This window comes from Vigna umbellata, chromosome 5 (assembly GCF_029865625.1).
Source record: "Vigna umbellata cultivar VRB3 chromosome 5, Vumbellata_1.0, whole genome shotgun sequence".
Lineage (NCBI taxonomy): Eukaryota > Viridiplantae > Streptophyta > Magnoliopsida > Fabales > Fabaceae > Vigna > Vigna umbellata.
Window position 1 is genome coordinate 120,798 of NC_142169.1, and position 13,913 is coordinate 134,710.

The 13,913-nt window shown below is 40.8% G+C and overlaps 1 protein-coding gene across 1 annotated transcript; it reads right to left on the bottom strand.

Moving 5' to 3' along the window:
* Positions 1-964: 964 nt before the first annotated feature.
* On the bottom strand, positions 965-4,729 carry LOC148197482 (uncharacterized). The gene has a single exon (XM_088091689.1). The coding sequence runs from the start codon at positions 2,568-2,570 to the stop codon at positions 1,233-1,235; it is 1,338 nt and encodes a 445-aa protein (XP_087947815.1). The 5' UTR covers positions 2,571-4,729; the 3' UTR covers positions 965-1,232.
* Between the last annotated feature and the right edge of the window lie 9,184 nt (positions 4,730-13,913).

The window sequence follows — 13,913 nt, forward strand, 5'->3', positions numbered from 1 at the left end:
ACTTCGTCCACTTGGTTCACTTCTTCCAGTTCGTCCACTTCGTCCATTTCGTCCACTTCGTCAGCTTTGTCGACTTCGTCCACTTCTCCCACTTGTTGCACTTCTTCTTGTTCTTCTTCTACTTCTTCGTCTTCCACTTCGTCCACTTCGTCAACTTCTTCTAATTTGTCCACTTCGTCCACTTCTCCCACTTCTTCCACTTCTTCTTGTTCTTCTTCTTGTTCTTCTTCTACTTCTTCTTCTTCCACATCGTCCACTTTGTCCACTTCGTCAACTCCGTCAACTTTGTCCACTTCGTTCCCTTCGTCCACTTCTCCCACTTGTTGCACTTCTTCCTGTTCTTCTTCTACTTCTTCGTCTTCCACTTCGTCCACTTCGTCAACTTCTTCTACTTTGTCCACTTCGTCCACTTCTCCCACTTCTTCCACTTCTTCTTGTTCTTCTTCTACCTCTTCTTCTTCCACATCGTCCACTTTGTCCACTTCGTCAAGTCCGTCAACTTTGTCCACTTCGTCCACTTCTTCCACCTCGTCCACTTCGTCCACATCGTCCACTCCGTCCACTTCTTGATGCATCAAGGATGATGCATAGGAACAGATCCGTGAGTCTGGATGAAGCAATCTACTCTGCTGCAATTGAAGAATCAGTGGAACAGTGCTGGAGAATTTGTAGCAGAGAATGCTCTCGGTGTTGGTTGGATTAAGTGGAATGTGTGCAGCGGATTGAAGTGATTAGATGAAGTGAAATGGAAGTGGCTTGAGGGAATGGTAGGCTATCTCAGGCGGCTTCCACAATGGAAGAAGATAGCAATGGAAAAAGCAAGCAAGCAAAGAGGACTTTCGGATGAGAAAAATTTGCAGAGTGCAGAATTCATCTTCTATATATTTCCAAAAGTAATCTACAAGCTTTGCCTATGAGATTTTATAGATCAATCTCAAGGCTTAAGCAAACAATTTACACGTTTCAGATCTGAACCCATGTGCTAAATGTGTGGCTTCTAAAACACGTGACAAATGAGTTTTATGTGGAGAAAACAATTACTAATGCAGCCCCATAGAAGGATAAGCACACCCCTTCTTGTATAGAAATGTCTATTTTACCCTTCTCCATGTTTTGGCAGATTTGGAAGATCTTCTTGTTCTCCAATTTTCCATCCAAAGATAGCAAATAGTACTTGACCTTGGGGAAAATATTCATCTTGGAGCTTTTGGCCATTCCTCTTGTGATGGGTCCTATGGTGTTAGACCTTCTTGTATCATCCCCTCCCCCTTGGAAAGGATTTGTCCTCGAATCTGATGGTGCTTTTGAAGACTTATTTTTGTTAGCTTCATAAGGGTTCCTCCTGGGTCAAATATCCATCTGCAATAAGCATCAAACATATCTCTAATTAGTTTTCTTTGACCCAATAAGATATATAAAAGAATATGTGTAGAAGAAGGTTTCCAAATTTTGAAATTTTTAATTTTAATATAACAAAGAAACCTTTCTTCATTTGAAATTTTATTTGTATCTTGAGTTATTGGTAACCATAAAGGTAACCATAACCCAAGTTGGAAATTTGCATGTGTTGAAAGTGATAACATTTTTAAAGATGGAGTGGCCAATTCTTTGAAAGAAAAGTGAAATTTGGAAAATTCAAATATAAATGGATAAGAGTGAGAGGATAGAAAACCTCCCCTTAAGAGTTTGACTTCTAATGTAGGAGGAGATGTTGCCCTTAGTTGCTTTGATTTCTTTTCTTCCATTTCTATCCTTTCAACTTCTTCCTTTTCTCTTCTAAGTGTTTCTTTTCTCTCTTTCTCTCTTCTTTTCTCTTCTTCTCTTTCTTCCTCATCTCTTCTCTTGTTTTCTTCCTCTTCTCTTCTCTTTCTCTCTTCCTCTTTTCTTTTATTTCGTTCTTCCTCTTCTCTTCTCTCTTTTTCTCTTCTCTCTATTTCTCTTTTTTCTCTTACTTCTTGCTTTTGTTTTTCTCTTTTTAACCTCTCAATTCTATGTTTGCTTGTCTCTTCCCATAGCCTCTTGAGTTTTTCTAGAAACTCACTTTCCCTACGGGAGAACCCACTTAAATTTTGAATGAATGACTCACCTTTTCTAATAAGCTCTCTCATAAGTTCTAAGTTTCTTTCAATTTCTCGAGGCACAAACTTTCTTCTCATACAAGCTTTCAATTCATTCCAATCATGAATGGGATATTGTCTACCTATCTCAACATGATATTGCCTATCATCCCACCACTCTCTTGCATGCTTTTTAAAACTAGAAGTGTAAAGACTAAGAATATAAGATTCATTCTCTCTAGAATAGAAGGATTCATATTTACTTTTTCTCACCATGAATGAATGCATGTCATTAATTTCCTTTTCCCAAGCTAGGTATGTTAATGCACCAATATCATCACCAAAGAATGGAATGTTTTCACTAGCTTGTTTATACAATTCATCTTCAATCCTATCAAATTCATAAGATGAACAAGACTTCCTTCTAGCTTTATCATGTTCTCTTTTGATTTCTTTGTAACTAAGTTGCTTAAAATTAAAATTCCTAGAACACCTATATGAATAACAAGACATCTTTGTTTCTACAAGTTTTTCTAGTGTAAAAGATATACAAGATTCACACTTAGACAAGTCCCAGGTAAGAGAGGTGAGTCATGAAGACTGCTTAAGTACCAAGTCTTGCCTTGCCAGAAATGTCTTAGGTTACTACTAGTTACCCTTTAAACTAAAATCACTTTTAAAATCAAAGGACACAACCTAAACTCTAAATTCGGACCCCTAAGAGAGCTTCCTATTCGCACAAGATATATGTTATCTAGTCGAAAATTGGAAAAACCATTAAAGTGAGGTCTCCTAGGTGAGGCTTAGACTTTGGATCTAAGACACACTCACCGACTACTCAATTTTAGGTTGTGAGACTTCTTTGAGTCTAGTTACAAATGAGGGAAGAGCACTTGTGAACTCTAGCACCTCACTTGCTTGGATTTGGAACTTACAACCAAAGAAAAACAATGGAAGTTACAAAGAAATTTGGTAAATTGGAAAGGAAAAGTTAAAAATAGGCTAAGGGACAATGTATGCAGCTTTGGTTGCTCTCAAAAAACTTGAATCTACTGGATTCCAAACAATTCTCTCAGCTGCAAGGTGCCTAAACCAAGAAATTAATTTTCTGCAGTATAGAATGCTCCTGCAGTCACGGTTTTTCCTTCTTCAAGGTTCAACTTCATTCACTTTTCTTCACCAATTGAACTTCCTTTGATGCTTCCACTTGCAGTGAGCTATTTGAGTTATAGTTCACCTATCCAATAAACCAATTAGTCACAGAAACTACCACCACAATTGCCAGCAAAATCACATCCAAGTGACAGCAACACCAGGACTTTTGTCAAACAGATGGTGTGCAGAGTGTTCAAAATTCAGAAAGCAAGCAATTAAGTGGCTATCAATCACGGTGGCACATCAAAATGATCTTAGGAATGGCTCTAGAACAGAATTAAAACGCAATAAAAGACTTTAAATCAGAATCACACACGAATTGGCTATGCATTGAAAATTGACAAAACTGTTTGATGAAATGCCTGAATGAGTTGCACCAGATTTTTCACCAGATTTCTGCACCAGATTTTTATACAATTCAAACTTCGAAACTGATGATGCAATGGTCCTAAGTGCCTTTTAACATTTGTAATATCTCTTTTGAATTGTTATCTTAATATTTTAAATGGACCATGGCTTTTACTGCATCTAAAAATGATGAATCAAACAAAGTAATGCAGTGCAGAATTTGACAGAAAAACCAGCACAGTATTGCAGCAGAGTCAATTTTTTTTCAATGCAGAAAAATAGACCAAATGAACAGTACTGCACCTAGTTATTTTCCAATGATTCAAACATGTTTTGATGATGATTTATGACTTGTTGGAACTAATTGGATACATCAAAACTATATAAAACAGAAAATCACTACTGCAGTACCATATTTCAGCTAAATTTACCAACTAGCATGGTCAAATTTTGATTCAAAAGTAATTCTGACTTGAAAACAGCAAGGAGGAGTTAGAAATGGTATTTGAAATTTGCACAAATGCAGAAATTCAGTGTTGATGATGATTAGCAATGATCTAATACTAACCACACACAATTAAGCAAAATTGACTCAAGGAAACTCATGCATCTCGGCCAAATGCTTGGACACTCTTGCCACATGACAAACTATTTGGAATCAACTCATTTCATCTTCCAAATGGTTCAGACAATGGATCAACCAACTGCTGTTCAATAGAACAGTAAATGACCATAAAAACAGTGGCAATGCAGCACAAAAACAGAACTGAAATGCTGTCAGGATTTTAAAAAAAAAAACTGCACAGATTTTGAGTTTGAATGATAGATCTAAACACCTGAGCTCATTTCTGAAGTATTCATTGCTCTTACTTGGTGTAGCCACATTCAAACAACTCAGATTTTTGGTAAAACTTGGTAGAAAAACCAGATTTGATAACAAAACAGCAAAATACTAACAAGACTTAAGACAAAACCAGAAATGATATTTAAATGATTAAAATGACTCAAAACAGCAAGAGATAACCGAATAAAATGATGATAGACTCAAGCAAATAGAGCTGGTATCAATAAAACTCAAAACATAGAAGCCTAAACACATCATATATGCTGAAACAGAAACAGAATTTAGAAAAACCACAAGACATAGCAGGAATTTGAATGACAGTTTGAAAAATGCAAAATGAAGCCACTTATCTCACGGTTCAAGTTAGAACCTAAGCTCTGATACCACTTGATGCATCAAGGATGATGCATAGGAACAGATCCGTGAGTCTGGATGAAGCAATCTACTCTGCTGCAATTGAAGAATCAGTGGAACAGTGCTGGAGAATTTGTAGCAGAGAATGCTCTCGGTGTTGGTTGGATTAAGTGGAATGTGTGCAGCGGATTGAAGTGATTAGATGAAGTGAAATGGAAGTGGCTTGAGGGAATGGTAGGCTATCTCAGGCGGCTTCCACAATGGAAGAAGATAGCAATGGAAAAAGCAAGCAAGCAAAGAGGACTTTCGGATGAGAAAAATTTGCAGAGTGCAGAATTCATCTTCTATATATTTCCAAAAGTAATCTACAAGCTTTGCCTATGAGATTTTATAGATCAATCTCAAGGCTTAAGCAAACAATTTACACGTTTCAGATCTGAACCCATGTGCTAAATGTGTGGCTTCTAAAACACGTGACAAATGAGTTTTATGTGGAGAAAACAATTACTAATGCAGCCCCATAGAAGGATAAGCACACCCCTTCTTGTATAGAAATGTCTATTTTACCCTTCTCCATGTTTTGGCAGATTTGGAAGATCTTCTTGTTCTCCAATTTTCCATCCAAAGATAGCAAATAGTACTTGACCTTGGGGAAAATATTCATCTTGGAGCTTTTTGGCCATTCCTCTTGTGATGGGTCCTATGGTGTTAGACCTTCTTGTATCACTTCTCCTACTTCTTCCTCTTGTTCTTCTTCCAGTTCTTCTTCTTGTTCTTCTTCTTGTTGATCTTGTTCTGTTTATTCTGCTTCTTCCACTTCTTCCACTTCTTCCACTTCCTCCAGTTCGTCCACTTCGTCCACTCCATGCACTTCGTCCACATCGTCCAATTCGTCTACTTCGTCCACTTCATCCACATCGTCCAATTCGTCCACTTCGTCCACTTCCTCCACTTCCTCCACTTCGTCAACTTCGTCAACTTCGTCCACTTCGTCCGCTTCGTCAACTTCGTCCACTTCGTCAACTTTGTCCACTTCTTCCACTTTCCAGTTCGTCCACTTCGTCCACTTTTCCCACTTCTTCCACTTCTTCCACATTGTTCTTCTTTTTCTTCTTCTTGTTGTTGTTGTTCTTCTTCTTCCACATCGTTGATTTGGTCAACTTCGTCCACTTCTTCCACTTCTTCCCCTTCTTCCACTTCTTCCAGTTCGTCTAGTTCGTCCACTTCGTCCAATTCGCCCACTTTGTCAACTTCGTCCACTTCTCCCACTTCCACTTCTTCTTCTTATTCTTCTTCCACTTCTTCTTCTTCTTCTTCTTCTTCTTCTTCTTCCACTTCCTCCAGTTTTTCCACTTTGTTCACTTTGTCCACTTCGTCCACTTCGTCCACTTCGTCAACTCCGTCCACTTTGTCCACTTCGTCCACTTCTTCCACTTCTTCCACTTCTTCCAATTCGTCCACTTTTTCTATTTCGTTAACTTCGTCTACTTCTCCCACTTCTTCCACTTCTTCCACTTCTTCTTCCACTTCTTCTTCCACTTCTTCTTCTTGTTCTTCTTCTTGTTCTTGTTCTTGTTCTTCTTCTGGTTCTTCCTGTTCTTCTTCTTCTTCTTCTTCTTGTTCTTGTTCTTCTTCTTCTTCTTCTTTTTCTTCTTCTTCTTCTTGTTCTTCTTCTTCAGCTTCATCCACTTCCCCCACTTCTTCCACTTCTTATTCCTTTTCTTCTTCCACTTCTTCCAGTTCGTCTAGTTCGTCCAGTTCGTCCACTTCGTCCACTTCTTCCACTTCTTCTTCTTGTTCTTCTTCCACAACTTCTTCTTATTCTTCTTCATTTTGTTCTTGTTCTTCTTCCTCTTCTTCTTCGTCCATTTCGTCCACTTCGTCCACTTGGTCCACTTGGTCCACTTGGTCCACTTCGTCCACTTCGTCCACTTCGTCCACTTCGTCCACTTCGTCTTCTTCGTCCACTTCGTCCACTTCGTCCACTTCGTCCACTTCGTCCACTTCGTCCACTTCGTCCACTTCGTCCACTTCGTCCACTTCGTCCACTTCGTCCACTTCGTCCACTTCGTCCACTTCGTCCACTTCGTCCACTTCGTCCACTTCGCGCACTTCGTCCATTTCGTCCACTACTACTTCTTCTTCTTCTTCCACTACTTCTTCTTCATCTTGTTCTTCTTCTTCTTCTACTTCTTCCTCTTCTTCTTCTTGCACTTCGTCCATTTGCTCCACTTCTTTCAATTCGTCAACTTCCATTTCGTCCACTTCATCCATTTCGTCCACTTCGTCAGCTTCGTCGACTTCGTCCACTTCTCCCACTTGTTGCACTTCTTCCTGTTCTTCTTCTACTTCTTCGTCTTCCACTTCGTCTACTTCGTCAACTTCTTCTACTTTGTCCACTTCGTCCACTTCTCCCACTTCTTCCACTTCTTCTTGTTCTTCTTCTTGTTCTTCTTCTACTTCTTCTTCTTCCACATCGTCCACTTTGTCCACTTCGTCAAGTCCGTCAACTTTGTCCACTTCGTCCACTTTGTTCCCTTCGTCCACTTCTTCCACCTCGTCCACTTCGTCCACTTCATCAACATCGTCCACTTCTTCCAGTTCGTCTACTTCGTCCACTTCGTCCACTTCTTCCACTTCTTCTTCTTGTTCTTCTTCCACTACCTCTTCTTGTTCTTCTTGTTCTTCTTGTTCTTCTTCTTCTTCTTCTTCCACTTCGTCCACTTGGTTCACTTCTTCCAGTTCGTCCACTTCGTCCATTTCGTCCACTTCGTCAGCTTTGTCGACTTCGTCCACTTCTCCCACTTGTTGCACTTCTTCTTGTTCTTCTTCTACTTCTTCGTCTTCCACTTCGTCCACTTCGTCAACTTCTTCTAATTTGTCCACTTCGTCCACTTCTCCCACTTCTTCCACTTCTTCTTGTTCTTCTTCTTGTTCTTCTTCTACTTCTTCTTCTTCCACATCGTCCACTTTGTCCACTTCGTCAACTCCGTCAACTTTGTCCACTTCGTTCCCTTCGTCCACTTCTCCCACTTGTTGCACTTCTTCCTGTTCTTCTTCTACTTCTTCGTCTTCCACTTCGTCCACTTCGTCAACTTCTTCTACTTTGTCCACTTCGTCCACTTCTCCCACTTCTTCCACTTCTTCTTGTTCTTCTTCTTGTTCTTCTTCTACCTCTTCTTCTTCCACATCGTCCACTTTGTCCACTTCGTCAAGTCCGTCAACTTTGTCCACTTCGTCCACTTCTTCCACCTCGTCCACTTCGTCCACATCGTCCACTCCGTCCACTTCTCCTACTTCTTCCTCTTGTTCTTCTTCCAGTTCTTCTTCTTGTTCTTCTTCTTGTTGATCTTGTTCTGTTTATTCTGCTTCTTCCACTTCTTCCACTTCTTCCACTTCCTCCAGTTCGTCCACTTCGTCCACTCCATGCACTTCGTCCACATCGTCCAATTCGTCTACTTCGTCCACTTCATCCACATCGTCCAATTCGTCCACTTCGTCCACTTCCTCCACTTCCTCCACTTCGTCAACTTCGTCCACTTCGTCCGCTTCGTCAACTTCGTCCACTTCGTCAACTTTGTCCACTTCTTCCACTTTCCAGTTCGTCCACTTCGTCCACTTTTCCCACTTCTTCCACTTCTTCCACATTGTTCTTCTTTTTCTTCTTCTTGTTGTTGTTGTTCTTCTTCTTCCACATCGTTGATTTGGTCAACTTCGTCCACTTCTTCCACTTCTTCCCCTTCTTCCACTTCTTCCAGTTCGTCTAGTTCGTCCACTTCGTCCAATTCGCCCACTTTGTCAACTTCGTCCACTTCTCCCACTTCCACTTCTTCTTCTTATTCTTCTTCCACTTCTTCTTCTTCTTCTTCTTCTTCTTCTTCTTCTTCCACTTCCTCCAGTTTTTCCACTTTGTTCACTTTGTCCACTTCGTCCACTTCGTCCACTTCGTCAACTCCGTCCACTTTGTCCACTTCGTCCACTTCTTCCACTTCTTCCACTTCTTCCAATTCGTCCACTTCTTCTATTTCGTTAACTTCGTCTACTTCTCCCACTTCTTCCACTTCTTCCACTTCTTCTTCCACTTCTTCTTCCACTTCTTCTTCTTGTTCTTCTTCTTGTTCTTGTTCTTGTTCTTCTTCTGGTTCTTCCTGTTCTTCTTCTTCTTCTTCTTCTTGTTCTTGTTCTTCTTCTTCTTCTTCTTTTTCTTCTTCTTCTTCTTGTTCTTCTTCTTCAGCTTCATCCACTTCCCCCACTTCTTCCACTTCTTATTCCTTTTCTTCTTCCACTTCTTCCAGTTCGTCTAGTTCGTCCAGTTCGTCCACTTCGTCCACTTCTTCCACTTCTTCTTCTTGTTCTTCTTCCACAACTTCTTCTTATTCTTCTTCATTTTGTTCTTGTTCTTCTTCCTCTTCTTCTTCGTCCATTTCGTCCACTTCGTCCACTTGGTCCACTTGGTCCACTTCGTCCACTTCGTCCACTTCGTCCACTTCGTCCACTTCGTCCACTTCGTCCTCTTCGTCCACTTCGTCCACTTCGTCCACTTCGTCCACTTCGTCCACTTCGTCCACTTCGTCCACTTCGTCCACTTCGTCCACTTCGTCCACTTCGTCCACTTCGTCCACTTCGTCCACTTCGTCCACTTCGTCCACTTCGCGCACTTCGTCCATTTCGTCCACTACTACTTCTTCTTCTTCTTCCACTACTTCTTCTTCATCTTGTTGTTCTTCTTCTTCTACTTCTTCCTCTTCTTCTTCTTGCACTTCGTCCATTTGCTCCACTTCTTTCAATTCGTCAACTTCCATTTCGTCCACTTCGTCCATTTCATCCATTTCGTCAGCTTCGTCGACTTCGTCCACTTCGTCAACTCTGTCCACTTCGTCCACTTGTCAACTTCTTCCACTTCTTCCACTTCTTCGAGTTCGTCCACTTTGTCCACTTCGTCCACTTCTTCCACTTCGTCCACTTCGTCTACTTCTCCCACTTCTTCCACTTCTTCTTACACTTCTTCTTCCACTTCTTCTTCTTGTTCTTCTTCTTGTCCTTCTTGTTCTTCTTGTTCTTCTTGTTGTTCTTCTTCTTCTTCTTGTTCTTCTTCATCTTCTTGTTCTTGTTCTTCTTCTTCCACTTCTTCTTCTTGTTGTTCTTCTTCCACTTCTTCTTCTTGTTCTTCTTCTTGTTCTTCATGTTCTTCTTGTTCTTCTTCTACTTCTTCTTTTTCCACTTCTCCCACTTCTTCCACTTCTTCTTGTACTTCTTCTACTTCTTCTTCTTCCACATCGTCCACTTCGTCCACTTCGTCCACTTCGTCCACTTCGTCCACTTCGTCCACTTCGTCCACTTCGTCCACTTCGTCCACTTCGTCAACTTTGTCCACTTTGTCCACTTCGTCCACTTCGTCCACTTTGTCCTCTTTGTCCGTTTCGTCCACCTCATCCACTTCGTCCACGTCATCCACTCCGTCCACTTCTCCCACTTCTTCCACTTCTTCTTCTTGTTCTTCTGCCAATTCTTCTTCTTGTTCTTCTTGTTCTTGTTCTTGTTCTTCTTCTTCCACATCGTGCACTTCGTCCCCTTCGTCTACTTCGTCCACTTCATCCAATTCGTCCACTTCGTCCACTTCGTCCACTTCTTGCACTTCGTCCACTTCGTCCACTTCGTCCACTTCGTCCACTTCTCCAACTTCATCCACTTCTTCTTCTTATTCTTCTTGTTCTTCTTCCACTTCATCTTCTTGTTCTATTGGTTCTTCTTCTTCTTCTTCCTCTTCGTCCACTTCGTCCACATCGTCCACTTCGTCCACTTTCTCAACTTCGTCCATTTCGTCCACTACTTCTTCTTGTTCTTCTTTTTCTTCTTCTTGTTGTTCTTCTTCTTCTTCCACTTCGTCCAGTTCGTCCACTTCTACCACTTCGTCCACTTCGTCCACTTCTTCCACTTCTTCCACTTTATCAACTTCGTCCACTACTTCTTCTTGTTCTTCTTTTTCATCTTCTTGTTCTTCTTTTTCTTCCACTTCGTCCACTTGGTCCACTTCTTCCACTTCTTCTAGTTCGTTAACTTCGTCCATTTTGTCCACTTCGTCCAATTCGTAAACTTCGTCAACTTCGTCAACTTCGTCCTCTTCTCCCACTTGTTCCACTTCTTCTTTTTCTTCTTCTACTTCTTCATCTTCCACTTCGTCCCCTTTGTCCACTTCGTCCACTTCTGCCACTTCTTCCACTTCTTCTTCTTGTTCTTCTTGTTCTTCTTTTTCTTCTTCTTCTTGTTGTTCTTCTACCACTTCTTCTTCTTGTTCTTCTTTTTCTCTTTCTGCTTCTTCCACTTCCTCCACTTCGTCCACTTCGTCGACTTTGTCGACTTCGTCCACTTCGTCCACTTCTTCCACTTCGTCCACTTCGTCCACTTCGTCTACTTCTCCTACTTCTTCCACTTCTTCTTCCACTTCTTCTACCACTTCTTCTTCTTGTTCTTCTTCTTGTCCTTCTTGTTCTTCTTGTTCTTCTTCTTCTTCTTGTTCTTGTTCTTCTTCTTCCACTTCTTCTTCTTGTTCTTCTTCTTCCACTTCTTCTTCTTGTTCTTCTTCTTGTTCTTCTTGTTCTTCTTGTTCTTCTTCTTGTTCTTCTTCTTGTTCTTCTTCTTGCTCTTGTTCTTGTTGTTGTTCTTCTTCTTCTTTTTCTCTTGTTCTTGTTCTTCTTCCTCCACTTCTTCTTCCACTTCTTCTTCTTCTTGTTCTTCTTGTTCTTCTTGTTCTTGTTGTTGTTGTTGTTGTTCTTTTTCTTCTTCTTGTTCTTCTTGTTCTTCTTGTTCTTCTTCTTCTTCTTGTTCTAGTTCTTCTTCTTCTTCTTCGTTTTCTTCTTCTTCTTCTTGGTGTTCTTCTTCCACTTCTTCTTCCTGTTCTTCTTGTTCATGTTATGCTTCTTCCACTTCTTCCACTTCGTCCATGTCGTCCACTTCGTCCACATCGTCTACTTCGTCCACTTTATCAACTTCGTCCACTTCGTCCACTACTTCTTCTTGTTCGTCTTTTTCTTCTTCTTGTTCTTATTTTTCTTCCACTTCGTCTACTTGGTCCACTTCTTCCACTTCTTCTAGTTCGTCAACTTCGTCCATTTTGTCCACTTCGTCCATTTCGTAAACTTCGTAAGCTTCGTCAACTTCGTCCTCTTCTCCCACTTGTTCCACTTCTTCTTTTTCTTCTTCTACTTCTTCATCTTCCACTTCGTCCCCTTTGTCCACTTCGTCCACTTCTGCCACTTCTTCCACTTCTTCTTGTTCTTCTTGTTCTTCTTGTTCTGGTTCTTCTTCTTCTTCTTCTTCTTTTTCTTCTTCTTCTTGTTGTTCTTCTTCCACTTCTTCTTCTTGTTCTTCTTGTTCTTGTTCTGCTTCTTCCACTTCTTCCACTTCGTCCACTTCGTCGACTTCGTCCACTTCGTCCACTGCTTCCACTTCGTCCACTTCGTCTACTTCTTCCACTTCTTCTTCCACTTCTTCTACCACTTCTTCTTCTTGTTCTTCTTCTTGTCCTTCTTGTTCTTCTTGTTCTTCTTCTTCTTCTTGTTCTTCTTCTTCTTCTTGTTCTTGTTCTTCTTCTTCCACTTCTTCTTCTTGTTCTTCTTGTTCCACTTCTTCTTCTTGTTCTTCTTCTTGTTCTTCTTGTTCTTCTTGTTCTTCTTCTTGTTCTTCTTCTTGTTCTTCTTCTTGCTCTTGTTCTTGTTGTTGTTGTTCTTCTTCTTTTTCTCTTGTTCTTGTTCTTCTTCCTCCACTTCTTCTTCCACTTCTTCTTCTTCTTCTTGTTCTTCTTGTTCTTCTTGTTCTTCTTGTTGTTGTTCTTGTTCTTCTTCTTGTTCTTCTTGTTCTTCTTCTTCTTCTTCTTCTTCTTCTTGTTCTAGTTCTTCTTCTTCTTCTTCGTTTTCTTCTTCTTCTTGGTGTTCTTCTTCCACTTCTTCTTCCTGTTCTTCTTGTTCATGTTATGCTTCTTTCACTTCTTCCACTTCGTCCATTTCGTCCACTTCGTCCACATCGTCCACTTCGTCCACTTTATCAACTTCGTCCACTACTTCTTCTTGTTCGTCTTTTTCTTCTTCTTGTTCTTATTTTTCTTCCACTTCGTCCACTTGGTCCACTTCTTCCACTTCTTCTAGTTCGTCAACTTCGTCCATTTTGTCTACTTTGTCCATTTCGTCCACTTCGTCAGCTTCGTCAACTTCGTCCTCTTCTCCCACTTGTTCCACGTCTTCTTTTTCTTCTTCTACTTCTTCTTCTTCCACTTCGTCCCCTTTGTCCACTTCGTCCACTTCTCCCACTTCTTCCACATCTTCTTGTTTTTCTTCTTGTTCTTCTTCTTGTTCTTCTTCTTCCACATCGTCCACTTCGTCAACTTCATCCACTTTGCCACTTCGTCCACTTCGTCCACTTCGTCCACTTCGTTCACTTCGTCCACTTCGTCCACCTCGTCCAATTCGTCCACCTCGTCCACTCCGTCCACTTCTCCTACTTCATCCACTTCTTCTTCTTGTTCGTCTTCCAGTTCTTCTTCTTCTTGTTCTTCTTCCACATCGTCCACTTTGTCCGCTTGGTCCCCTTGGTCCCCTTCGTCCATTTCGTCCACTTCGTCCTCTTCGTCCACTTCTCCCACTTCATCCACTTCTTCTTCTTATTCTTCTTGTTCTTCTTCTTCTTCCACTTCATCCACTTCGTCCACTTAGTCAACTTCGTCCACTTCTTCCACTTTTTCTAGTTCGTCTAGTTCGTCCACTTCATCCACTTTATCAACTTCGTCCACGTCGTCTACTTCCCCCACTTCCACTTCTTGTTCTTATTCTTCTTCAACTTCTTGTTATTGTTCTTGTTCTTGTTCATCTATTTTCTTATTCTGCTTCTTCCACTTTGTCCACTTCGTCCACTTCTTCTTCATGTTCTTCTTTTTCTTCTTCTTGTTCTTCTTGTTCTTCTTCTTCTTCTTCTTCCACTTCTTCTTCCACTTCTTCTTCTTGTTCTTCTTCTTCTTCTTCTTGTTCTTCTTCGTGTTCTTCTTGTTCTTCTTCTTCTTCTTGTTCTTGTCCTTCTTTTTCTTCTTCTTCTTGTTCTTCTTCTTCTTCTTCTTGTTCTTGTTCTTGTTCTTGTTCTTCTTCTTTTTCTTCTTCTTCTTCTTGTTG